Source organism: Vidua chalybeata, chromosome 3 (assembly GCF_026979565.1).
Source record: "Vidua chalybeata isolate OUT-0048 chromosome 3, bVidCha1 merged haplotype, whole genome shotgun sequence".
Taxonomy (NCBI): domain Eukaryota; kingdom Metazoa; phylum Chordata; class Aves; order Passeriformes; family Viduidae; genus Vidua; species Vidua chalybeata.
This window is the reverse complement of record NC_071532.1, coordinates 77,286,567-77,313,210: the sequence shown is the minus strand read 5'-3', so window position 1 is coordinate 77,313,210 and position 26,644 is coordinate 77,286,567. Positions and strand designations below refer to the sequence as shown.

General features: G+C 40.3%; 1 protein-coding gene across 1 annotated transcript; it reads right to left on the bottom strand.

The window, feature by feature from the left end:
* Positions 1-1,027: 1,027 nt before the first annotated feature.
* RRAGD (Ras related GTP binding D) lies at positions 1,028-23,421 on the bottom strand. Its single transcript, XM_053938860.1, has 7 exons — positions 23,187-23,421; positions 16,355-16,650; positions 15,752-15,951; positions 14,656-14,770; positions 8,708-8,850; positions 6,925-7,073; positions 1,028-4,991 (listed from the first exon to the last, which is right to left on the bottom strand). The coding sequence occupies exons 1-7, from the start codon at positions 23,332-23,334 to the stop codon at positions 4,840-4,842; spliced, it is 1,203 nt and encodes a 400-aa protein (XP_053794835.1). The 5' UTR covers positions 23,335-23,421; the 3' UTR covers positions 1,028-4,839.
* Between the last annotated feature and the right edge of the window lie 3,223 nt (positions 23,422-26,644).

The window sequence follows — 26,644 nt, the reverse complement described above, 5'->3', positions numbered from 1 at the left end:
TCAGTTTAGCACAGTTTAGAATGGCTTTTAGTTTGCACTGAATAAAAACACAAAAGGTATATCCTGCTATAATAGGAAAGGCAGCTTTGATACTGTCCTGTTGCTCCCTGTCAACTGCTTGGACCTTTGAGGACCATGTGGTGTAACGACCTCACCCACACCACCTCCCCGTGGCTGACCCTGTGATAAGCCCATTATCTTTCCTTGGTCTACATTTTCATGGAACCACAGAATCAATTCAGTTTGAAAAAAACCCTGGGATCATCAAGTCCAACCTTTGACTAAACATCACCAGGTCAATTAGACCATTGCATTAAGTGCTATGTCCAGTCTTTCCTTAAATACCTCCCGGGATGCTGATTCCAATGTTTAATCACTCTATTACCTCCCTGGGCAGCCAATTTCAATGTTTAATCACCCCTTCTGTGAAGAAATTCCTCCAAATATCCAACCTGAATATTTTGTGTAAGGCAGTTTGCATACACTGAAATGTTCTGGCCTACATGCTGTACCTTTGGCCACTGTACTTTTTTCTTGCCTCTCATGTTTGCACTCATCCATGTGTCTAATCCCAGTGCTTCTCAATCTAGGCTAGTGCATGTTAGTTGTTGGCTTGTTTTTTTTTTTTTTTTTTTGTTTTTTTTTTTTTTTGTTTTTTTTTTTTAAAGAAAGGACATCAATGGGTTTTTTCTCTTTTTCTTCTGCTATTCAGCAATCCTGAAATAAATAATCCCTCTTACTTGTAGCAGGTCCAGGTATTCTGGGGAATATTCAGTAGAGTATCTTCTCTGACTAGTCTCATGAAAATCTTTTACCTTATCAAAAATGTTAGTTTAGTCCAAGAGACATTGTGATAGTCTGCTGCACTAGGGGTTTTTGTCCTGGATATATTTATATATTTTTAAAATTTTAAAATATGTTCTGGACATGATTAAGAAATGTTTAAAATCTGACTGTGAATCTGACTTCAATATGAATACATATTTTATGGCATGCATACAAACCAGGATTACATAAATATGTCGAGTCTTTTTAGGGATGTTAATAGCATGTAATGGATTTTTACAATTTAGATTTTTTTGTACTCAGTATTTTTTCAGTATGTTTTAGCTCAAGACCTAGCCTGTGGCTCATAATGCCTACAAGCCAAAGGGAATAGGTTGTCAGGAACCAAGGAAACTGGGTATCAGACCTGGTTACAGCAAAATGTGAAATTCAGAGATAGCAAACTGAGAAAGGTAACACAGAAGATACCAGGGAGAAAACAAATTAAAAGCAGCAATCTGCTAGTGTCATTTTTAAATGTACCTATTTGAAGATATGTGCATGAGCTAATATGCAAATATTAATACAGTGAGAAATCAAGTGGGATGTCAACCATATGCCACCATATAAGAGGAGCCCAAAAGAACTTCCCAACCAAGCTTATTTCTCATTTTTCACACAGCTGAAATGGGAGAATTTGATGTGTTTATCTCTAATTGAGTAAATTCACATGCAGCTATTGATAAACATTTAGAATCTGAGTAAGAAATTTTGGTGTTAATGTATCTGTCCATCTAACAGGACAAAGCTGCAGCACAAAAATCATGACATGATGTCATGTACATTATCAGTACAAAACCAGGAAAACCTCAGTGTTCAATTTAAGAAAGAAATATTCTACAATGACTTGCAAAGGACAGCACAGGAAATACGTCATTAAAGCAAACAGTTGCTACTGTATACAATTACAGGTTATTTTCTTTAATTCCTCCACTTAATCTGATGATGCATATAAAGATGGAGGGAGTTCATAGGTCAACATTTATTTTAAAAATTGCTGCAGTACTTTCACAGAATGAGCTCCCTTAGTATCAAATCATCAGGAGTGCAATTTCACATGCAAGAAACCACAGAATTTTTGTTTTAGAGAAAACAAAAACGTTTTTTTCATGTCCTATCATGAAACATGAGAGCTCAAATGATCCATTTGAATTATGCTTTATCAGACTAGCTTGCTCCTGTCAATTACACTTCCATGCTAATGAACAGCATTACCAGATTTTAGAAACATATTCCAGCATTGTAACATTTTAAATAGCCATTCCAGTGCATGCTCAAAGGTGATTTGAACTCTTCAGAGAACCCTTCACACACTCTGAGCTGCTGCCTGTTGAATTACTTACAGGGATTTCCTCAACTATAACAAGTTCTTGGAACCAATGATTTATAGTTATCTAGCTCCTGACTTTAAAATGTCTATGGGATACTAAATTGGTTTGGGTTTATTGTAAACCAGTGTTTTAAAAAGACATGGCTTGTTCATTAATGGTCCCTACCATTTCTAGTCAACCTCAATGATAAATAAAAAATGGAGACTTATGGATCAGGTACTTTAGAATTACTGGACTATTTGGAAAGTAATTACTTCTTCCATAATTTCTAATTTTAGAAAAGGTATATCAACACTGCCTTACGTGCCTCTTGTAGCACATAGGGTATGTAATTTCTTTAAAATAAAAACTAGAATCTCAATAAAATTTAAAATAATTTTTTAAAGCAAAAGCAAGTTTTAAATGTATTTGTAAAAAGAACCTTGCATGCTTCACTCAGCGTTCAATCACTTCAGCTAGAACATAAGAAAATGATTACTCAAAAGTGAAATGAGTTATCACCTAACCTGAAAATACCAAAGTTAAACACTAAAACTAATGAATTTTTAACATTCTTTCAATTTTATATTTGAAACATAAGTAATCTGATGAAAATTACATTTACTCTGATAATATCAAATTGGAAGTTTTATGTTGGCTAAAGTCACCTTCACTAAATTATGCTAGATAGTCTGTTCCAAATTCTAGATGGGACTACAAGAGGCAACTTCACTGTCTTAAACAAGTTGATGGTCTCTAACATAAGGGCATGCATGGCTACATAGAACTCAGGCCAAATATATGGAAGCTACATTTAGTTATGACTCATACCATAACCACTATGATGAGATAATTTACACATAAAAACAAACCAAAAAAATCTGGCCCAGCCTGGTAGGGGTTCTTAGTCCCATGTAGCCACCTACACCTGGTGGGATGAAGGGAGAACAGAGATTGTGACCCAATGGGGGAATCTCAACAAAATGAAAGACAAACACATGGCCAGAAATTACGGTAGCCCTTCAGTGAAAGTCCTGTGGACTGGAAAGCTGCCAAAAGGTGTCTCTTACCCATCACTGCTTTGGTGAACTCTGAAAACAGCTCTGCATTACTTTACCTGAAGGGCTAGTCAGAAGAATTGCCCTCAACTAAGATGATGGGTGGTGACAGTACCAAACTACAGCTACTGTCACTGTTTTTCACACCAGCACCAGGATCAGTGATTTTCACTATTATCAGTATTTCTTACCTTCCTGAGCCCCTAGAACTGCATTACTTATCACACAACTCTTGACAGAGCCATTGGTTCTATCTTCTTGCCTGCCTCCACTGCTGTTTTGGCTAGGGGCAGATTAGCTGTGCATAAGGTACATTTCCCCTTACCTGTTTCTGGTGTACAGCAAGCTGCCTCCCATTCTGGTCAAGTTCTTCTCAGTCCCAAAAGCTGCCAACAAAACCATTAGACTGTGCATGCAATTGGTAAAAATTAGTGTTTCCCTTCCATCTAGAAATTATAATTTTGTATCACAAATTAAACAAAAACACTGAATACAGAACATGGAAAGTAAGTGTTACTTCTTTTTAGGTTTGAGAGTCCTCTGCTGTCCTGGCTGATCCTGTGGTAAGTCTGCCCATGTTCAGTATTAAAATAAAAAGTAGTGATGTACGCTGATTATTATGGCAGGTAGATTGTCCAGTCCTCATTTTAATGGTCTCGTCTTGATTTCAATCACAGAAGTACCCCTGATAGAGGGAATCAGAACCGAGTGCTCACACCTTTATGACTTATCAGTACATCAGAATGCCAGGGTGGAAATACATACACATTCTTCATTGTGCCAACTGTACACGTGCAGGCTCTCGACACAAACTTAGCAATGTAAATCCAGCTGTACAGATACAACATACTCCTGAAGCCTTATAAAAATACCAGTGCAACATAGAGCCATTTTACAAAACAATCATCTTTATAGAAAGGTATTTTAGTGGTATATGCTGAGGTAAATAATAAAACCAGACCCAAGAGAGGGCATGACCAGTGTTAAGGAGAACGCCGGATGAAATTTGGCCAAAAGCCTGTTTTATAAAAGCTAATATTTACCTACCAGTTACGATCCCTGGTAAGGTGCTTATTGCTGTAATACTTCAATATTATTCTTCAGTTTACAAATTGAAAAATATATGAAATTAGATCTGTATGAATGTTAGGTATTAGCTGTCACAAATTTAAAAAGGCATTGTACCAAGTTTTCTTAATCGTTTACTAACCAATTTGATTGCAGCAGGTAAATAAACTACAGCATACATTTTACCTGACACCATGCATCAAAATCACCATAAAAACTAAGTTTATCAAAGTCCAAGTCCACAAGGAAAACATGAAAAAGTGCAAATTATGTACCCAGTATTTCTGTCACAGCTGTTTTTTCTTAATATGGCATGAAAAAGGTTTACAGCATATATTAAGAAAATTCTTACAAGTGCTCACCTCAATGTTTATATATACAACATTTTGCTCAAAGTGCTCACTATATGAAAAAAACTGATTGGATAAAAATATTTAAACAGTGCTTTCTGAACGTTCAGGAAAAATTCATATAATACATCAGTCCCATTTGTTTTCCTCTTCACTCAGTGCAATGAGATGCAGAAGTCACATCAACTTCATGAAAACTTTGCTTGCCACATTGCCAGAAAACCTCAGTTACAGTGGCATTCTTGGTGTCCCATTGGGAGTGGGTCTTTTATTTTTTTGCAGGTGGCTTTGATGTTTTCGAGATCTTACTACTTTCATTCTTACTTCAAATACTTCTTGTATGGCTTTTCGAAAACAATGGAAATTGTAGTCTATTAATCCTACAGAGACACAAATGTTTTATATATTAATAAAGACATAATATAAATAAGGTAATGAAAACATTGCTTATATTCTATGTTTAGTGAAATACCATACTCTCTGTTTGGAGGTCACATTCAGTGAACTGTCCAGGATTTTTTTTCTGTGCTAAGCAAAAGCACATTTGAGAAATACAAATAATTCAGTAAGCATTACAGCTTGACACGATGTCTGCTACTTAATATGCTTGCACGTTTTAAGAGAAATCAAATAGAAGTTCATTGGCAGATAAAAGATCCTTAATTTAATAAAGGGCTTTGAAGAAGTGCTCAGTATACTAGAAGAAAAACTGAAATCTTTCATAAAATATGGTGTCATTTTGGAAATCTGCTTTACAGAATAACTGCGATAAAAATAAGTACCATCTATTAATCGAGAAATATTCATTTTTTGACAATACATAAACTTTGAAATGGATACTTGATAGAACTATTACCAAATCTCAGCCAGTTGTATTTCATCTTACACTGTAATTAAACAGTAACACAATAGACATGCTGTTAGATTAGATACTTACATAGAAGGCAGATAACATTACCATGTCAGTGGGCTGAATGTAATCCCACAGAAAAGCTGTAAAGCCATATTGGTAGTCAATTGGAAGACTTACTGAGTGCTACAATTCTGTAATACCACAATATAATTTTAGAATTTTGGTACTGAGCTCATGACCTCATTTAATATTAATGCCATAAGCTTTCTTAACTCAAATACTGCAGCATTTTCCACTTCAGTTTCCCTAACAGGAGATGCATATTTTAAAGTGGTTTAAATCCACCATGTTACACTTTGGGTTTTTTTCCCAGAAATTGTTTTCCGTCTCCCTGTAGTTCAGACAAAATTTTACTTGGAATTCACGAGGCACAAAAAGCTCATCTCCATTATAATACCAGAACCGTACTGCAGAAGAGTGAAGGCTACCAAGTGTCCCAACTATGTAGACACAACAACCTCACACAGTTCTGAACAAACCCTAATGGATGTTTTTTCTACAGGGTGTCTTTCTGAAACAGTGCTGTTAGTAAGTATGCAGAAATAACACTTATGCTTTCTACAGAAAGCAACTGCATCCAACATTCATATGCAATAAAGGTGGTAGGGGTATGGAAGGGACATTTGAGCAGTTTAAGTTCTATCAAAAGTTCAACAGGCTGTCAAACAGCCCAGCAGACATAGTACAAGTGCTGCGTTCATAAATACACCAACACCGACTGGTGAAATTACTATCACAAGATGGGGCACACGAGCCCAGATGACAGCTTGCTCTTCAGCTGCTGAGTTTTGGTCTCAGGGCACGTCACAAAGACCAGCAACTCAGTGAACATTGTGCCAGTGAGCAGAGAGGTCATGAACTAAGGGTTCAGTATTAACTTTGACCAGGGTCAGAAAGATGACAGAAATTTTACGCATTTTAACTGCAAAATATTAAAGCACTCCTAATTAGGATTATTCCCTAAATATGCCATTTTTCAAAAGCCTCCTTTCAGATATAAGCAAGAACATTCTATCAGTCAGTTTCAAAATTTTTCCCTTGGTTATGGCAGGCAAGCTGTTCCAAATGTGTATGGTGGTATCAACAGGTACAAATCAGTGTCAGTCAAGATAAACTGACACAGTCTGCAGTTGCAGGTGGAAGCTTTACTGCACTGGATGTAATCTTTCAAATGCTTTCATATCAGAAAGTTGTCAAATATGTTTATGATTTCATCCCATTTTAATGCCTGCACAAGTACTTTCATTCCTTTAAAAATGTTATGTAAGCTTTATCAAGCTGTACTTACCTCAATATTTACCATACAGTTAGAAACTGTTATCAGCTATTGACAACCTCAGTTATTCATTAACTCACTAATATAAGGGAAAATTAATGCAATACTAGAAAAGGGAAAATACCTTTTCTCTCAAAGCTTTCTTCTCTGACAAAACAAACAAGAGCAAGGAATTTTGTCACCTCTTTTAAATAAAGGACAGTTGTATTATTCAGTTTTATGATTGCCATTGATTCTTTGTCATAAGGAGTTCCAGTGCCATCATCTTTAAGCCTAAAAAGCAGTATTCAAACAAACAAACAAGAAAAGGTAAGACACCACATTAGCTAACAAAAGTACTGCTACATAGCTTCTCTCACCAAAGATTCTCAAAATTTATGAAATCTTCATTTTAATCTTTCAGGGAGACTCTTCTTCAAACTACACACTAGTAAACTAAGAAGACAAAGAGATTAAATTATTTATCACATCACACACCAAACCTTAGATCTGGGGCTAGAAATCCAATTGTTTGATTGCCAAGTGCCTGAACTGGAACCTTATTTTTTCCTCTGTAAGTTACCACCCATTTACCACAAGGCTGCTTTTCTTTTAATCAGTGTTTTATATTATGACTTATCATAAACATGTGAAACAGTAGGTCTGTACTGATAACTCCAAACCCAGTAACCTTGCTTGAGTGGTAGCAGCTGACTGATAGTTTAAGACATCATGAGACTTTCCTCATGAGATGTTGGCTTTTGCAACATCATATTATGAAAAGATATTTCTCATTCACAGATGCTGTGTCATGATGATCAGTTTTTGTACACTGTAACATTGTAATTTTATCCTCATTCCTGAATGCACACAGAGATATTGTTAAATGGATAGTTATCACCAACCTCCCAGAACAATTAGTCTCAATAATATATTAAAGTGGCAAGTTCCACAGATGCTCCAGGAACAGAGGACAAAAAATGAAATGTAATATTGTCTTCGTAGCTAAAAAATGGCAAGCAGATCTCTGGTGATAAATGCTAAATGGCTACACAACCACAGTGAAAGAATGATATTGTAAATAAAGAGCCCCCCAGGTGGTGTTGTACAGATAATTATTAAATGCACGCTCTTTTGAACTACACAGCAGAATCCTTCTCTTTACAAAAATCAGCATATTTTATTTTATACCTCTGTAAAACAAGTTCTTACACAGTTACTCAAGTGATGACTCCAAAATCTGAAACACACGGTAGAATACACAAACTTCAGAGATTTTAGGTTAAGTATTCAACAGTTTATTGTTCCAGTGCTTATTGCACATGTGCACCAGGACTCTCCCTTGTACCTCCTCCAAGAGTGCAAGAAGTCTGTCAGTGGATACAAATGCAAAGCTAGCCCAGCCTACCACTCTCTAAGTATGTTGTGCATTGGCCTCCAAGTGTAAGCATCTTAGTGCTCTAATTCTTAATGTGCCCCACCTTTCCCAGAAATGGCTGGCATTACATTTGGCCAAGGGCCAAGCCACTGAACACATAACTTGCAAGGAGATGTACATGCCAGCCCAGGAGATTTCCACTTGCTCATGTACAAGAAGGGGAAATTGAAAAAAACCCAGAAAGGTCATGTAGGGAATAGAAGACAGAGAACTGAAGTGAGAGTGAAACAACTCTCTGAGGCTATTAGAGGCCACTGGCTATTAAATAAAACTAAATATGGCCCCACTTCTTTTTAAAACAAAAGAGATTGAACAGGGAGCAATGCTTGTAGCTGGGAAGGATCAGTCCCTCAGAAGCCAGCTGTTTTCTCCTCCCCTGTCCTGGCAAATTATCCATTCTCATTATTGTTTATACCTACATCTCTGGAATTTTGAGGCTATTGAGATTCTCAGTACACAGCTTTACGGAAAACATTTACAATTTACTTACCCATATATACAAGAAATGTCAATCACAACATCTATCATATCACAGCAGAGCTCGTAAGTTTGCATATCCACTGGAGTGCTGTCTGTTGCAATATAGATCTTACTGACTACATCAAATAAAAATGCTTTTTCAATCCCAGAATTCTATTCAAGAGAAGAAAAAAAAAAGAAAAATAAAGTGGAATCCATGTTTTCAAATCAACCCCAAGTTTTTCTGTTCCCTTACTTGCCTGTTATACAAAAAGTCTAGGCTAAAGAAATTAAATTGCAATTAAGCTCATTTTGAAAGAACTGTACATACAGCACTGTTGTATTTGTAGCAAACCGTAATGCTCACAAACCTTCCAACAGTTTCTGTCTCTGAGCAGACATAATGCCAAGTGACACTCCCAAACTTCTTCACCTGAAGAGATTTCTGTTCAGTGGAAAATGAGGGGGGGCAAGGGGGGGAGCAGAAAAATCTTCCAAGTTCAAGATTTTCATGTTTTAATTGTAGCAACAGACATAAAAGAAAGCTGTAATCTAAAGTTATTCTAACTGGGCATACAAGAAGATAGAAAGAAGGGAAAGAAAACACTGATGGACAAAGAAGACAGTAGTGCTCAGGAATGGATTTCCAAGGAAATTAAGAATTTTTTTTATTGCAGTCTGTAGCTGTTCTACTGTCTGGTTCTGTAAAATATCTTCTAGGATCACAGGAGAGAGATCAGCGTTGTGATGGTACCTTCAGGTTTCATGTAGCACTGGTAGTTAAAGCCATGTTTAAAATGCTAAGGCTTGCTAAAATAGTGACAGCTATGTTCCTGTGATCCTGCCAAGTTGATTAAGATGCTCTCCTTACTGGAGATGTATCGTATTCACAGCACTGAGAAGCTAGACAGGAATGCTAGCTCTTAGGCTTTGTGTAGATAAGGTAAACTGCCATAAGCCTCTGCTTCCTGGAGAAAAAAAAAGTGTACTTAACTGAAAACAGTAGCCTTGCAGGCTGATGTCAAAGGATTACACCTGCACAGCTGTCCCAGCATGAAAAAGGACAATTTTCCAGCATTGCTAAAGCACAAGCTATAAAATACTCTTTAGTGTCCATCTACATGGGAAGACAAGCAATTTTCTCCATCCAACTGAACTGTCTCCATACGTGGGATTCCCATTTTAACATGGTTTGGGACTGCTGCCACAGTAGTTCTGTAGCCAACAAAAAAAAACCACACTGAAAATCCCTCACAAGTTTTAATAGTTTAAGCTTCTTTTGTATGGTTACAGAACTTTTCCATTTTTTCTTCCTTCTTTTCTAAGTCAACTATTTAACACATAGTTAAGTAACTGAAGTTACTCTCCTGCTTTCCATATTTCCTGAAATAGGCAGAAAAATTTCCAACACTATATATGCTATTGAGCAATGGCCAGAAGTATTTTGGCCATTTTCTTCTTAAAGTGGCGTCACTCTTCCATCATTGCACACAGAGCTAAGGCTGCAAACATCCATTAGTAACAACAGAGTATAGAGGTGAATTTCTTGTATTTCATAATGGAAAAGACTGAGTGGCCTCTTTCAGTTAATCAGAAATAAAAAAATATTAAAAACAAAGAATACACTGTGGATACCTTAGGTAATTGGGCTGAAGCACAGAATGTACAAGGAGAGTCTCAGAGAAATGGCTTTGTTCAACCTGAAGAAGAGAAGACTCATTGCTATCTACAAATACCTAATGTAAAGGTTCAGAGAAGCCAGAGCCAGAATCTGTAGCTCTTCTCAGAGTTACAATGTTGAAGGACAGAAGCCAAAAGGCACAGCCTGGAATTCTGACTTGATACAAGAAAAAAAATTAACAGAAGAGTAGTGAAGGACTGGGAGCATGCTGACCTGAGAGTCTGTAGCGTTTCTATCCTTCCAAATGCACAAAGCTGAACTGGACCCAGCCATAACCAGCTTGCTGTAACTGGCCTGACTCTGAGCAGCAGCTGACCTCTAAAGGTGCCTTTCAGCCTACAGGGTTCTAAGAGTCTATGTTCTTTGAGCACAAAGAACAAAAATGTATGCATATTTATGCTGGTTGTTCTGGCCACATATGGGAGTTCTGTAATTTTATTTTTCAAATAGTAATTCTGACAGCACCTCACACAGTTCAACAGATGCTGTCAAATAAGATTAATTACAAAACTCTTTTGAAATATCATGTAAGTACATAGCTGTAACTCATTGCCAAAATTGTATTTGAAAATACAAGTCATTTCAGACAGAAGAAGCTGAAACTTGAGCCCTGCAGTGTCATTCATGAGAAGTCAATTACAAAGTTTTGTATTATAAAAAGAGAGACATAGCAACAATTTCAGCTGTACAGGTAAGATGCAATTTTAATTATTAAGATGCCAGTAATATGACAATATAGTAACATTTAACGAGAAATTATATTTTCATCTCAGAGCTCCAGGTGCTGCAGCCTGCCTGTACTTGTAGTGACAGTTCAGAAAGTTTTCTGAACGTTTGCCATGAACATCTTGAGACATTTTGCCATGCCAGCAGTTACACCTGCTGGTTAAGGGCAGAAATTGGTCTCTTAACTTACTCTGTGCTTGTTTTCAGTTGCAACTGATCCATAGTGGTAGGACCTGCTGAGAAACTGCACATATTTGCCTCTTTAGAACTTTGTATGGTGACAGAAACCTCTGTGAAAAGGTAGGATGGACTGCCAGGAGTAGTAAGCACTAAATTTACCCACATGCCTTCAAGTATTTCATTTGCCAGGGTTTTTAGTACAACTGTAACCAAAAAGTCAAAGGATTTCCCAGATTTTTTGTGTGGAAACTACTCAACACTCTACCCTCCACCTGCTACCCCTAGCTCGCAAAAGAACCCAAACAGAAATTGTAGAAACAATAATAACAAGTCATAAAAAACCAGGAAAAGGTGGATAAAAAGTACTATTCAAAGAGACATTACATCATTAATGCTTAGGGAAAATTACAATAAGAATTCAACTGTTTCTGTTACTGGAGCTGCTGGGTTCCTTACTGAATGAAAGGCTGCCATTGATTAAATGAGAGCAGGGTCTGAATAAACACCCATTCTCTCTGACACAACCCTACAGTCTGCAGAGAAGATGCAACATGTGCTAAAGGCACTCGGAATTGATGTAAGAATATTCCATGGTTGATTTGAACCAAGAGAGTAATTGTGAAAAATCTGCAATGAATATATGAGATTTTATTTTGGATAGGTAAAAACCATGAGGTACTTGAAATTCAAACCATGTCTCTCAACCATATGGGGTGTGATGATGTAGAAGACTGTTTCTATTACTTAAATAGAATGGGTTCAGTAAAATTGGTAGTATTCCTCCAATTCCCAGGATAGGTAAGCAGGCCTACATTTTTTCTGTCTTTAATGTATGAAAGTAAGCCAGAATTTGGCCCTAAAAAGCAACTCTCAAAAGAACTTAAGAGGATATTGCCAGTCACATCCAGTTAGTAATGAATTTTGGATCATTATTTAAACAGGCCTGACATCACACAGCAGATTTTATGAATTAATTTTTGAATTTACAGATTACAAAACTTACATCATTAAATGATCAAAACTGTATATAGTTTTATTTTTACTATAATAAATGTTTGTCATAATACATACTTTTTAATATCCCTCCAAACAAACAACCCTCAAATGAAAATACGCTTTCCTATGTCACACAACTTGATTGGTTGATAAGGCCACAGAAATGAAAAAAAAAACAAGCATCCTTCTATATGAAGCTGGTAAGTTAGTCAGGTAAGATTAATGTGGATTTTTAGTGCCAGTTATTTAATGACTTACAAGCTGTTACATTAAAGAATGCAGAAGCAGTATTATCACACTGACGGTTCCTCAAACATGCTCACACACTGTGGCGTTATAAACTTGGGAAAAAACCTGCTGTGAACTTAAGAGTGATCGCAGATCTATTTTTGCAATCGTCAGCTTTTTGTGTTGGAAGTTTCCGTGGCATAAATGAAAGCAGTTCCTCGTGAATGCTGCTGCAAACTCCCAAGTAGAACACGAATACACCCACGCCCTGATATCCAACACATTGGCTTCCTGAGGTAAGGTGTGACCAAAATCCATGCCAAAATTTGTTCTTACTAAGTTGCCAAGGTAAAGAGGCACCCCCCCAACTTATTGTATGAGGGAGAACGATGCTTAATCTTCCTGTGGCTGCAAATAATCATTCTGAGTCTCTCTGTCTACAGACAGAAGATACTTGTAAAAACAGCAACCATGCTGAGGAAATAGTGATGCAGCTAGACATGGCCCTAGGTCATTTAGAAACTGGAGCAAAGAAACAGTCTGAGACTTTTCCCTTACTGAACAGGGGAAACAGCACACCTCCCTCACTTTTCTGGACATCCCATTTATTTGAAATACTTTTTTTTCCTTACAAACTGTACCTAATATTGTAGGTGAGATTGGAGCTGGGTGATCCAGACACACAAGCAACTGTCATCAGTCATTCAGGAAGCTGCCTGTGCTCAGTTCATTTGGAGATTCTGTACAAACCCTTCACCAACTCCAAACAGTGAGGAGACTCCATACAGAAATCTAACTCACAAAGAGTGACTGGAGTGACTCTGGCATAGAGAGGACTATTATTCAGCCAGCTTTCTCTGTAAGACTGTGTGCCAAAACCACTATCTAATTGCTCTAGAATTGTTGTCATCATTTCTTCATTACTTTTCTGTCATGGCGTTTTGAGACTACATGATAATAACTGGTATACAGTCCAGCTGTTCTGGAAGAAACAGATCTTTGTAGCAAACTATTCATTATGAAACAGTATAAATGTGCTGTTTAATAGTAAGAGAATAACTTTTGTAATGACCTTCCTCTATTCTTAGCTTTCCCTGTCACATCCAACTTTTATCTCTCTGTTTTCACACTGAGAAACCATGAAGTCAAATTTTATCTTATTATTATCGAATAATATTTTATTATTATCTAGTAATATCAACAGTCTGTTGAATGATATTAAATAATTACTTATGTCAGAATCACAAGAAGACACAACAAGTATCTTCCTTGGAAATTGAAGTGTCAGAAATTAGTACTAGATGCTGAGCACAAAATTAGAATATTGTGATAAAGGGTGCAGTTTTTGGAGCCACTATAACCTGATATAACAACCACTAAAATAGGGAGTTTCCCCTTTTCACAGCCTACTCACTGTGCTCCCCTTCACTCACTGCTCCACGTTTCCATCTCTTACCTTGTGCCAGAACAAGAGCATGTTGGGCTCGTCCATCACCTGCTTTTAGCTAAATTAACAGTGCATAAGTGCATGGTATAGTAACCCCATGAGGGAACAGGTGAGTGTCAGAACCAGTAGAAAGGAAAGGAAGGGATCAGACATAGAGGAAGAGTGGAGCAAGCAATCTCTTCCACAGTGGTAACAAACCACTAGATATACAAAACTCCCTAAGTGGCCTTCAGAGTAATTATGGAAGTGGTGAAAGTTGTGGTGGACTCTGTCGAAAAATTTCACAACATAAGAAGATTATCTTAAGCTCGGTAAACTTCTAATACAAAGTAAAATTAATTCTGGGAAGCACTACAGACAGCTCCCCATATGAGGTCAGACTAGATTATGTTCCTTTAAATATTTATTCATAGAAGGTTTAAGTGCAATTTCAACAAATACATGCAACATTCAGATTGATGTTATGAGCAGAAAAGTGATGGCTGCTAACCCACTTTATGTGACTCAGGAAATACTCTGAGTATCTCAGCAGCTTATCAATGCTGTTTAACATACATGGAGGTGATGCCAAGCTGCATGGAGGTGCATTTCAACTAAGTTCTGATAATTTCTCTGAGAGTTCACATTGCTTGTGATCTCTAAGAAGGCAGTGAACAGAGTATCTGAACATGCATGCTGGACACAGCCAGATCTACAGACAAAGAACATAGTAAGTACTTACTGAAATAAAGATGTTAAGCAGGTTTTCCAGTGTTGGGAGCTGTGGAATCAGTTTCTGTACCACTTTGCTAAATGCTTCAAATATAGAATGATCATATATGCTTGTCAGATAAAAGCTGGAAAAAAATGTCACCACATTTTCCTTTTAGCCACATACTATGAACATGATGTAACTTTCATAATATGAGTGAAATAAAATATTGTCAGACATTAAGTGCCTACAGTAATGCAATTACCCCCTGTGATCAAAAATCATGATATGATTGAAACACAGGACTTTATATTAAAAAAAAAACCCAGCCTAGACAGTGAAACCTAGAACTCAATGTAGAACTTTTTAATACAACTCCCATGCTTGTATTCTTACAAAAATATATATCAAATTTCAGGAGAGGAGTATTACTGAGAATGCCTATTGTGATCTACTTTTTGAAGGCTGTGGACCCATTTATCAGTGCAGTGATGCAGTCGAGTAGTTAAGAGCTCTAAAGAGCTGGCACTTTCATGGAACAGGCCTCTCTTTTTAATATATTTGTACTTGGCTTTAAAGTGCTAAGAAAGCCATGACAACTTGATGTCCTCTGGTTCCCAGTCTGCCAAGTCCACTTCTCCTCGTCATTTGCTACAGTAACCCATTTTACCAGAAGACACAAGGCAAAGATACAGCAAAGGTCTTCCCAAGCAGCTCCAAGCAGCCTGCAGCAGCGAGCATGAGTGACTGGGAGGGGACCATGTGGCATGGAGCTTTCAAAAAAGGCACAAGTGATGTGGTGGCATATACACTCCATGGCCTGGAATTCTACTGGTTGTTGTCACTGTCCAAGCCAACTTATTTCAAGACAGCAACTGCAGCAAAACCTGATGGGATTCTGGCATGTTTGTCTGGGATCTGTTATTAAGCAGCTCTCCATCTTTCCCTTTAAGACAGCAATCAGAAATAGGATACTTTGCCTCAGGTCAAATGCAGTATCTCTAATTATCCCTTTCCTTCATGTATCAAAAGCATGTGGCCTGCTACTTCAAGAGGACAGAAAATGGAAACTTGTCTAATAAGCTGCTCTCCTCTTTAGCATTCTCTGCACAGCAATTTTTCTCACCTGAGGTGAATCTTCTCCAATCCAGCATCTGCAAGATCATCATTTGCCCTCTGGTGAATATCCCTCTGTGTTTCAATCTTATGATCATCAGATAAACCATCCACTTTATGGATAAAGATTTCAAAGTTGATATCTGGATTCACTTTATAGGCTCTGGTCACAGTAAGATGCAGCCGAGCTAATGCTTCCATATAATCATCCTAATAAAGCAAAAAGAAGAGCTACAACTTAGGAAAGTTTAAAAATATATATATTATATTTTATGATACTTATTTTTAAAAAGTACTACAGCTCAAGAACAGCTTGATTTTTAAAATGTTTTATAAGTAGAAGCCTGAGCCTACATCCAGCATGTGCACCAATCTCATGCTGTCAGCACTTAGGAATCTGAGCAAGAACCTTGAGATGTTAAAACAAATTAGTTAACTTCCGAACACACTGCAGAGAGAGATTAAAAATAGCCAAGCAGCTCTTCAAGTTTTAATGACTTCTTTTAATGTGTGTTTGTGATTATTTGTTTGCTTTGAAAAAACCTGTGCTTTCCAACCCATTTGTCTATTGCTGAAGACAGAAAAAAAAATAGCTTAAAGCCCCTTTTTTTACCTGAGAATCAATAACAAATATCAGTGCTCCAGTGCCTCTGAAAATCATCTCATAATCAAACGTAGGGTCAAAGAAGTCAATTTGCCCAGGAAAATCCCATATCTGAAAGTTGACAAAGGAGCTGTTGGAAACATCCTCTCTGCAGATCTTGTTTGTGCTCTCCAAGAAGAGAGTTTCATTCGGTGACATTTTGTGAAAGACAACTTTCTGAATGGAAGACTTTCCACTTCTTCTCAATCCCATGAGCAGGATTCTTGGCTTAACTTCAGTACTGAAGGGATCGTTGAAATCCAAAACTGAATAAATCACACAAGAAAAAAAGGAATATACTATGGCAATATAATTAGTAACTGCTAGATAACATGCATTTGATATTTATGTTCATAAATTTTTATATTAATTTATGCAAATGTTACCAATGTTTACGCTTAGAGAGCAGTGCTACAGGCATTTTGACTTGAATTATTTGCCCCTTAGGGTATACTATCGGAAAATCTACTTCTCACCTCCAAGACAGAAACTGCGGAAGTTGTATGTGAAAGATCTGTTATCACACATAGACATCTTTAAATACCTAATTTTACTCTAATTAACATTATGCCACATATATTCTCCTTTAAAAGAATATCATCTGATAACAAATACCCTTTCCAGCAGATAGCTACATCACGATGCTGGAAGAACAGAGTAAGACTCTGTAAAGTACCTCTGCATGACCTTTCTACCTGAGGGCTTCCTTTCTCTAAAATCAATCAACCAATAAATAAATTAATAAATGAAATCACACATGCAAGGAGCTACAAGAAGAGTTCAACTCAGCAGGCACACAGTGCTTCTATGTTGCTTACAGTACTGAGCTCATGAGGAGTCCTTTTCTAAGGTGCTTAGGATTTCACCTGCTGCTCAGCAATTTGTGTTACAATCTGTAAAGGTCTGTTATCCAATAAATAAGATTACAGCATATCATCTGCCTATTTGCAAAACAAAGCCTGGGAACACAGGGGTTTCATTGTGTTACCTACCCCAGTTTGAAACTGGCACTACTTTTTCTGGTGCTGATGCAGTTCTATCAGCATCAGCTAGTTCCAACAGTAAACTATGCTGTTGTATCTGTAAGGACCTGAATGTATAACTATCCATTCCTGTAGGCACTTCAGCTTCAGGTATCTCTAGCAGTCTAAATTGCTGCATTTAGTTGGCCTAGAACTTTGAAATGTCCTTTGGTGCTGAGGTGAAATGGCACTGCCCTTATATGTAAAAAGCTTTGAAACACCTCTATGACTCTGCAGAGTCAAACATAAGCAGCACAAAAAAAAAAAAAAAAGAGATGTCAGTGCTAAATCCACAGAGTACAACTCAGAGGTCAGTACACAGAGGTCAGGTTTAAAATACTGATCACACAACAGGCTAAACATACTGTCCAGTGAGATTTGGTAGATCTCCTATCCACTGCACTACAGACTATTCAGATTATACTTCATAGCACAACATAATTGCATTTCTTTTTCTTTTTTCTGCTGGGATAAGTTTTGAATTGCAAAACTTATCTGGCAGACATTTATTCACATGCATCATTCTTGAATATGCCCTGCATACGTGGTCAGCTTTACTCCCAAAATATGAAAATCCAAAACAAGAAACCTCAGTAACAATTTGAACCTGCCAATTTATTACATAGTCTTATCAGCCAAAAAAAGATAGAAAGCTTAAAGGAATTCTTTGCCTAGGAGCATGTTTTGCACCCAGGGGTGGTGACGAAATCTTGTGTCTTCTTGTGTGCCTGAAGTCTCACGCATAGATTACAGGGGCACAGGGGCAGTGTATGTCTGCCAGGAGGGTACAGAACCTTGTCCAGGTCTCTTTGTGCCTCCCAAAGTCGCGTGACAGAAAAGTAGGGCTTCTCAAACTGACAGTATTGGACTTCTCAAACTGACAGTATTACAGTGTTAGCATAAAACATCTCCTGGCACCATCTACTGGCTTGTGAAAGGTTGTGCCACTCAGTGCAGGTCCGTGTCACCAGTGACTGACAGAAGTTTTCAACTCATTATCGGAGGGATCCTGTCCGTTTCAAATACAATTGAAAGTGGTAATTGGCAGGTATTACCACTTACTGTGGTCTTACCAATTATCACACCTGAACACTGCCAGGCAGGAGTAGTGCACAGGGGAAACGCTTTCAGGCAGAGCAGGCATAGGTAACTCTGTAAGAATCTCATCCTATAAACACAGCAATGGCCACTTCTGATGGTCTACACACAACAAATTTAGGAAGCAAGAATGTGAGGTCAACATGCTCCTCTACTATCCTCTACCATGCTCCTCTTCCATCAGCTTGAACAGAGGTTGTACCTCCTGTGGCTAGGAGAAACATGTGCCTACAATACTTCACACCTCCAGAAGAATAATAAACATCTGCTCTAGGATTATGTAAAGATATTTTATGTTCAGGGGGTACAGTCTTGTCAATAAACCAAATATGCAAGATTTAATGGTGTATCCTTCATCTCACACTCTTGTTTTTTTTTTTTTTTTTTTTTTTTTGCCATCAGAGAAAATAATTTATTCAAAATTTTATAAAGACTTTATAAAAGCATGTAAAGGAACAGTCTTCAAGTTGAGGCTTTATTGCATGTTTCAAAAAAATAAAAAGCCTCCCATTTGCTCTATATGCAACTGAACTTACGAAGTCTCATCTAACATGGATTTGTACTTTGTGTCCCCTTCCTCTTCCCACCACAATAACACCAACTTCCTCCTGTATGTCTTATGACATCTCCTCCAAATAATAGATATGACATGCTGTGGCTGATCTGGAGCTCAGCACATTTCAGTTGGCCACTCTGTGTACACCCGTTCTGCCAGCTGCTGCCACAGTGAACACACAAAACTGCTCACTTGTCCCTCTGAGGACACTTCATTTTGCTTTCTCCTCTTTTCTGAATGCCAGTTTTCCTCAAACTTGTGGGAATAAGTTCATTAATAACCTTTGAGACATCTTTTGTTCAGATTTCGTTGAAGGTGTACAGCATTTTCCAAGATTCTGACTATTGATGAGACAACCAGAGGACAAGCTACATTCCTAACTTCCTTTTCTTTGAGAAACAAGCTAAAAACCCACACATATCTGAAGAAATATTTTAAACAATTTGGGAGTTTTTACAATGTGGTATTAAATTATTCCAGGCTGTTAGATTTTTACTGATTATAATGCTTAATAGAAGGAAATTGCTTTCTATTAAAGGCATACTAAAAAAATACAGTTGCAACTGCAAACAGAATTAGGGATGTGAAGAATGAAGACCAGCTCTTCTGCTAGTAAGACTGTTACTTAGCTTTTGAAATCCTGCCAGTTCAAAGACAGGGAAATGTAAGAGTATCATCCAAACCTGACGAGATAGCAAGGCTTCTACAGCACTTCCCTCTCAGAGAGAGTTAAGAGATTACCTTATATGTAAAGGAATTGGACGATGCATTGCCTGCCCACATTCCTTTGCAGGAGTACATGACAACTCCTTTTTTAATTTGCCACAGAAATGCCAATAGATGTATCACTGCAACTTCCCAGACTAGGTTACTGAGTGAGATCATAATATGCCCAAGAGAAACACTAAACTGTTCTCTGTTCTATAACGGGAAAGATAATTTTCCCTATTGTGAGATGCAACACATTTCCTGCTTCATTCCCTTTTGCAAAGAGTAAATGTTGTAAAATGCCAGACTCTAATGCATATCAACAGCCCTTCATATTTCAGCTTTTCTAAGCAGCCATAAAGAACAGAAGCCATGCTGGTTAGAGGCCATTCCTTTGAAGTATTCACAAATTTAATTCAACAAACCTAAAAGCACTTTCACAGAAAAGCACTCAATTCCTCACAAAACTTCTGTTAACTGCAGCTGTGTCCTTGCCTATGGAGTGTGTTTTGCAAGCATTGCAACACACAGAAGAGCACAGCTCTGAGGAGGTGAGAACCACATCTAGCAGTCCCGACCTGTCTCACCAGTACACAATGAATACTTTAGTATTTCCCTTATGCTATTAGAAATATAGAGATAACTAAAACAGTTTTTGAAGCACATCCTGAATTCCAAATCAATTGCAATTAATTGTCAAAGCAGGTGACTACCCATGCTTTGTAGGAGTATGGGATGGGGATGCCATGTTCTGTATATCCCACCAGCTTTCAAACATCCAAATAAACCATCACAGCTCATCTGTTCAAGTAACATAAAACCAAAAGGAATTATTTTGCTCCTGTTACCATCTGCAAGGTAACAAGCCTCTGAGTCTAGTTTTGAACTAATACAGCTAATGGTGATTTTTCCCCCCCTCCACTAATTCAGTTATATTAAGTTTTAACTATTTCTGTGTAAAGGAGAGGTAACAATCACAGACTTTCTACTCTTACCTTCAAACCCATTAATCCTGTAGCATTTCCAGTACTGCTGTGACTGTGGTATTTGCAGCACTTTGGATTGCTGTCAAGACAATGCCCTTACAAAACACATGCAATGAACATCTTCAACGCTAACAGACGGCCTGAGACTAAAGAGTTAACAGAAAAAGCTTGTGTGCAATGAAGAAGGCTGTTCAGCCATTGTGGGTTCATAGATATTGCAGAATCACCTGGTGGAAGGAAATTCTTGTGGCTACAGAAAAGACTCAGAAGTGTCTTTTCCAGAAGACCAGGTCCCCTGCTGCCACAAGGGCAGCACTCTGCAGTTACCACTCTGCAGTGGTACGTCTTAAAGCCACCTCCTTGGACACTCTGCAGAGAACTTTCCTGCTTCTAAACACTTTTTAATTGCGTCTATAAAAAATATGACTATGCTTTATGTAAATTTAAGTGTTTTAAGGTCTCTGAATATGACCCTAAGTGTAAATGAAGGACAATGATGTCAGCACTGAAGCCAGAGACACAAACCCAGTATAGGGTGATGGATGACCAATATGAAGTTCTGAAATCTTCTGCATGCTTACAAGAAGAAATTAAGCTTTTACTTTTAAGCCTAGCTTCTCTCTTCACTGTCAACAGCCATGCATTGAAGCTATTCTTCTTAGAGTGCCCTTTTCATTCTTTCTTTGTAGAAAAGTGGAGGCACTGACACTGAATTTTGGACTACTTGCTGTACAGAGCCAGGAAGAGAGGACAAAAAAAGGGGAAAGCCCCCTGCCCTGCAGCCCGGTGTTACACAAAACACAGATCCAAATCCCAGCCCCCTCTGTTTCAGATGTTGTCTGCCTCTTTCTCCAGAGAATTCAAAATGGAACAGAAAACCAGGGAATCTGAACAGTTAAAATGGATTTTATTTTAAGCCTGTGTAAAATAGTCCCTGCATGGACTGCCTTCTCCTGCTATTCAGGATGTAAAGGCTCTTTTCTGTTAAGTACAATATTCTAGTGTTACTATAAAGAAGCAATTGCAATTTTTAGCAGCCTAACAAGTTCCTATTCAAAAATATCCAAATGAATTTGTCTGAAGACAATATATGGGTTACTTCTCTACAGAAAATGCTAAGTTATTGTCGCACTAAAGAAACACATTAAAATTTATTCTCTTTGCATCAAAAAGAAGGCAATTCTTTAGCAGGTTCAAGTAAGACTTTATTTAGTCTCAGTTATAGCTCTTATAGTCTAACATTCCTATAGCTTTTAACCATGAAGGCTTATACTCAAAGCACTGACCTTCCTCCACTCCCCAAAATTACATTTGTCAGTGCAGCACCTCCCATGGCATCCTGGAGGACTGGGCCTTTAAGGAGAAGGGTTCCGCACGCTAATATCAAAGTAGACTTAAAACATGTGGCCTTTTATTACGCTCTTATAAAAAAGCACTTCTTTTTTTATCCTGTGATACTGAGAGCTCTCCAAGCTCCTTTGTGAAATATGTCTCAGAAGAATGAATTCAGGCTCTGAATGAACGCAACAGGCTCTGAGCTGGCATTTCCTTTTTCTACTGAATGAGACTGCTTTTCCTGGTAAGCCCGTCCTTCTCAGCATCACCATCCACACTGACACGGACATGCAGTGAGTAAGGCGGCTCCTCACAAGCACAGACAGACGGACATTTAGCAGAGCCTGCCACTGTGGGACTGACACTCGCAGCTGCGGAGCAGCCCCGGACACAGAGCTGCGTGTGGCCGCTGCCTTTTATAGCGTGACACCCAACCCCCCACCTCCTTGGCACACTCGGGTCACATCATCAAGCTGTGGCCTCTAATAACTAATAACTCTCACTCCAAACCTGAAGAATACTGATGAGAAATTACACACACACACTTTGCCTGCACTCCCTTTGCCTCCTCTCTCTTTCCCAACGCTTCCTGCTACCTGTCAGCCTTGCCCTGCTCCTTCCTCAGAGCTCCCTGCACCCTCTGACCCAGCGAGCACCCTGCCCCCGTCCCATGGCCACCTCCGCAGCATCCTCGCTCCGCTCGGCCTCCCAGTGCCCAACCCCGTCCCCACTTGGGCCTGCCCTCCCTCTGGACGCCTCGTCTTTCCCGCACCGCTGTCCCTGGCTCCCCTCGTGCTCCAAACCCCGCGGGGAGCCGCGCCTCCTCCCTGACCCACATCCGCGGGCCGCCAAACCTCACCTCCTGGCGGCGGCCCTGCGTCCCCCGCCACCGTCCCGGCCTCACCCCGGCCCCCGCCCCGCCTCACTCCACACCCGCACTAATTGCCGGCCGCTCCTCCGCAGCCCCCTCCGAGCCCGGTGCTGCCCCTCGGCTCTCCGGGAGCAGTCCCAGCCCCCGCCCCCGCAGCCCCGCGGCCGCCGCCCAGCCGCTCCCCGCCGCCCCCGGTGCCGCTGCGGCCGCCGCGAGCGGCACTCACACGCCTCATCGCCGCCGCTCTCCGCGTCGCCGTCCGAGAAGGACTCGGCCCCGTCGGCGTAGCCCGCCAAGCCCACGATCTCCTCCTCCTCTTCTTCCTCCTCGTCCCCCTCTTCCTCCTCCGGCAGCTTCCTCGGCACCTGGCTCATGCCGGCCGCGCTCCTCGCGGGGCTCCGCGGCCCCTCTGCCTGCGGCAGGCTCGGGGCGCGGGGGCGCAGGTCCCGCGCTGGCGCCGCGCCCGCCGCCGCCGCTCCCCTCCTTCCCCCCGCACGGCGCTGGCGGAGCGCGGCGCAGCTGCCGGCGGGGCGGGCGGGGTGGCGGCGTGACCCGCGTCACCTGACGCGCCCGGTCACGGGCCGCCGGGGCCTCCGCGCTCGCCCGGGCCCGCTCCCGAGCCAGGCCGTGCGGCTGGCACCCCAGCGCCGGCGGGCATTGCCGGGCACTGCGGGCTCACCGGCGGCTCCGAGCGCCGCCGCCGCTCGCCCCGGCCCTGCTGTCCCGAGAGACACCCGTGGGAGCGGTGCACACGCGAGGCGCTGCCCCTGGCGTGCGGGGCGCCGCGGTGGGCGAGCGGAGTGGCCAGGTGTGCCCGGCAGCGGCACCCAGATGGCACCTGGCGTTTCTATTACAAGCATCCCTGCTCAAAATCCTTACAGTCACAGAATCAAATAGGTTGGAAAAGACCTACGCTATCATCGAGTCCAACCTATTACTGAACACCACCATGTCAACTACACCGTGGCACTACGTGCCGCGTCCAGTCTTTCCTTAAACACCTCCGGTGACTCCACCACCTCCCTGGACAGTCCATTCTGAATCTAATCACCCTCTCTGTGAAGAATTTGTGCCTAATGTAGAACCCAAATTCCCCCTGAGGCAGCTTAAGTCTATGTGTTCTCCTCCTGTCATTGGTTGCCAGGGTGAAGAGTCCGACCCCTATCTGGCTACAACCTCCTTTCAGTCAGTTTGAAGAGAGTGGTAAGGTTTCCCCTGAGCCTCCTCTTCTTGGTCATGTCCCGCAACCTCATCCTGCACAAACTCCAAAGACAGGCTCTCCTGCATCATCTGTACACACTTCCAGCATGTGGAAGACTCTGGGACATGGACAGGACGAGTGTGTGCTTGGTGCTGCTCAGCTCACCCATCTGCCAAGCACTGCCTGCTGCCCTGCCCCATGCTCCTTCCATGCCGACTGTCATCACATGGGCAAGCCCAAACTGTTAAGCTAGGCACTGATGGTGGGAGGTAATGTATTTGGAGTATGGGTTAGAGAGATTATTTTAGAAATAATTAACTTGATTAATAAGGAACACTAAGAGACATAGTAGTGAAATCTCTGAAGAAGTTGAGATTTTGATGCCCCTGACAGACCAAGGTGTTCTCATCTCCCTGCCATTGTTTCCTCCAGGCCTGCTCTGCAAGGACAGACCTCCTGCCTCTCACCCAGGCTCCTTCTCCGGAGTTTCCAGTGCTGCTCTTCTTATCTTGTACCAGTCTAAGCTCCAGAGTGTGTGTGTTAGTCCCTGACTGTCATCCCATGCTGCCCACTGTGGTGACTGGCAGCTGACTTCCTGATTCTCCAACACCAAATTTTCCTCTGTTTCTGTTTCTTCCTTTCTACTTCTTCCTGTCCCATTCTCCCTCCTTGCATTCAGTATATTGATTAGACTTCTGTTTGGAGTCTCCACTTTTTTCCTGCAGCTGATTATTTTTCTGACCTCTGTGCTGCATGACAATCTTCTTATCGCCAGGCCTTCCAGGTTGCACTAACCCACCGTAGATAAAGGAGGTACACATCTGTTCAGAGGTGGGAGAAATCCCCCTTGCCTATTAATATACAAATTTATTGCAAGGCCTGCCTTTATTCTCAACTTATCAACCTGCTTGGAAGTTTTGCTTGAACAGATTAACAATGTACTAAAAGATTATGGGAAACCTTTCAAGGTTAAATCCTGTAAAAGGAATTAGGACTTAGGTTTGGAGCAGGATTTTTTTACCACTCATGTTTTCAGCATTGTGTCTTGGGACAGCCCTGACAGGCATTAGCCTGCTGAAAACTGATGGAAGGAGGAAGAGAGTTTCCAGGTGTGTAATGAAGGACCATCTGTCTCACACACCAGGCAATCACTTATGTGCACAAAAGGCTGTTAGGTTTCAAGGCCAGCTTTGGATGGGGGTCTTGCCCAGAAATGTCTATATTAGGTTTTTTTCTATACAGAGAACTATGAAACATGATCAATGAGAGAGTGAATAATTTGGATCTATTAAAATACAAAATCAGGGTGTAGAAACTCAAAAAAGAGGACTGGTTGCAATGCAGCTCTTCCCACAACCTTCCCACAGCTGACATCAGTGACCTCCTACCTGACCACAGCTTCAAAGCCACATAGACTCCAGGCCCATTGCCAGATAGGTTTTTGGAGCAGGGCTGAAGCATTTATGCCAATTCCTTGGCAATATCGTTGGCGTGGACTCTACATAGGCCTCAGCACTTGCTGCTCCTTGGTCCCTTTGCCCCCAGATTGTTTTCAGTTCCCTCTGCCTTTCTCTTCTTTCCCTTTTGTCAGGTCACTTGACTTTGAAGCTGGGTGCACGTAATGAAACAGTGCCCAGCCTTCAGTCACAGGACTTGCAGTAAGGGCAGAGGTAAATAAGAGGTTGTGTCTTTGCATATATGACATGTACAGTGATAGATGTGACTGGACTTTGTCCATGGAGAGCTGCAGTTCATAGACATTATATTCTTTCTGTGTGATTCATTTCTCTCCTCACTAGGGAAAAAAAAATCCAGAAGAATACAAAACCAACCGTCTGCATTAGAAAAGGTTAATTTTACTTAAGCACAGGGAATTGTGCCACTGACATCCACACAATCAGGGACCTATTTGCACTTAGGTTTGCAGGATCATGATAGGGTCTCATCCTGTCCTGTTAAAGAGTGAAAATTTCCATGAAATTTCACAATGTCACATTGCTGACAGACCTGTGCCAAGAAAGCTTTTTTCTACAATGTGCTAGCATCTTGTTGCTCAGCTGTGATGATCAAACATAAAATAGTTCTGCCAATTTTTACATATATGGAACTTAGTTAACATACAGGTAAACTGTTACTCACACAAATACTTCTATTCTTACATTAGAATTTTGCACAGTATCAAATTAAATAAATTTCTCATGAAGTAAGCCTATCCTGAATATGGAAATGAGGAAACAAAATCGTAGTGTGAAGAACCACAATGTGTTTTTATGTGTTTTAGCAACTACACTTTAACTTAAATAATGACACCAGACTTCAGATTAATGCTGTAGTTTTGACAAAGCCTTGATGAGATCAGGGAGGCATCAGAACAATAAATCCAGTCAGTCAGTCAGTCTTTCCTGGGGAGCACCAAGGGTTTTGATGTGAACCTCTGGTATGACTATTGCCACAGAACGATGACTACCATAGTAATTGTTTAG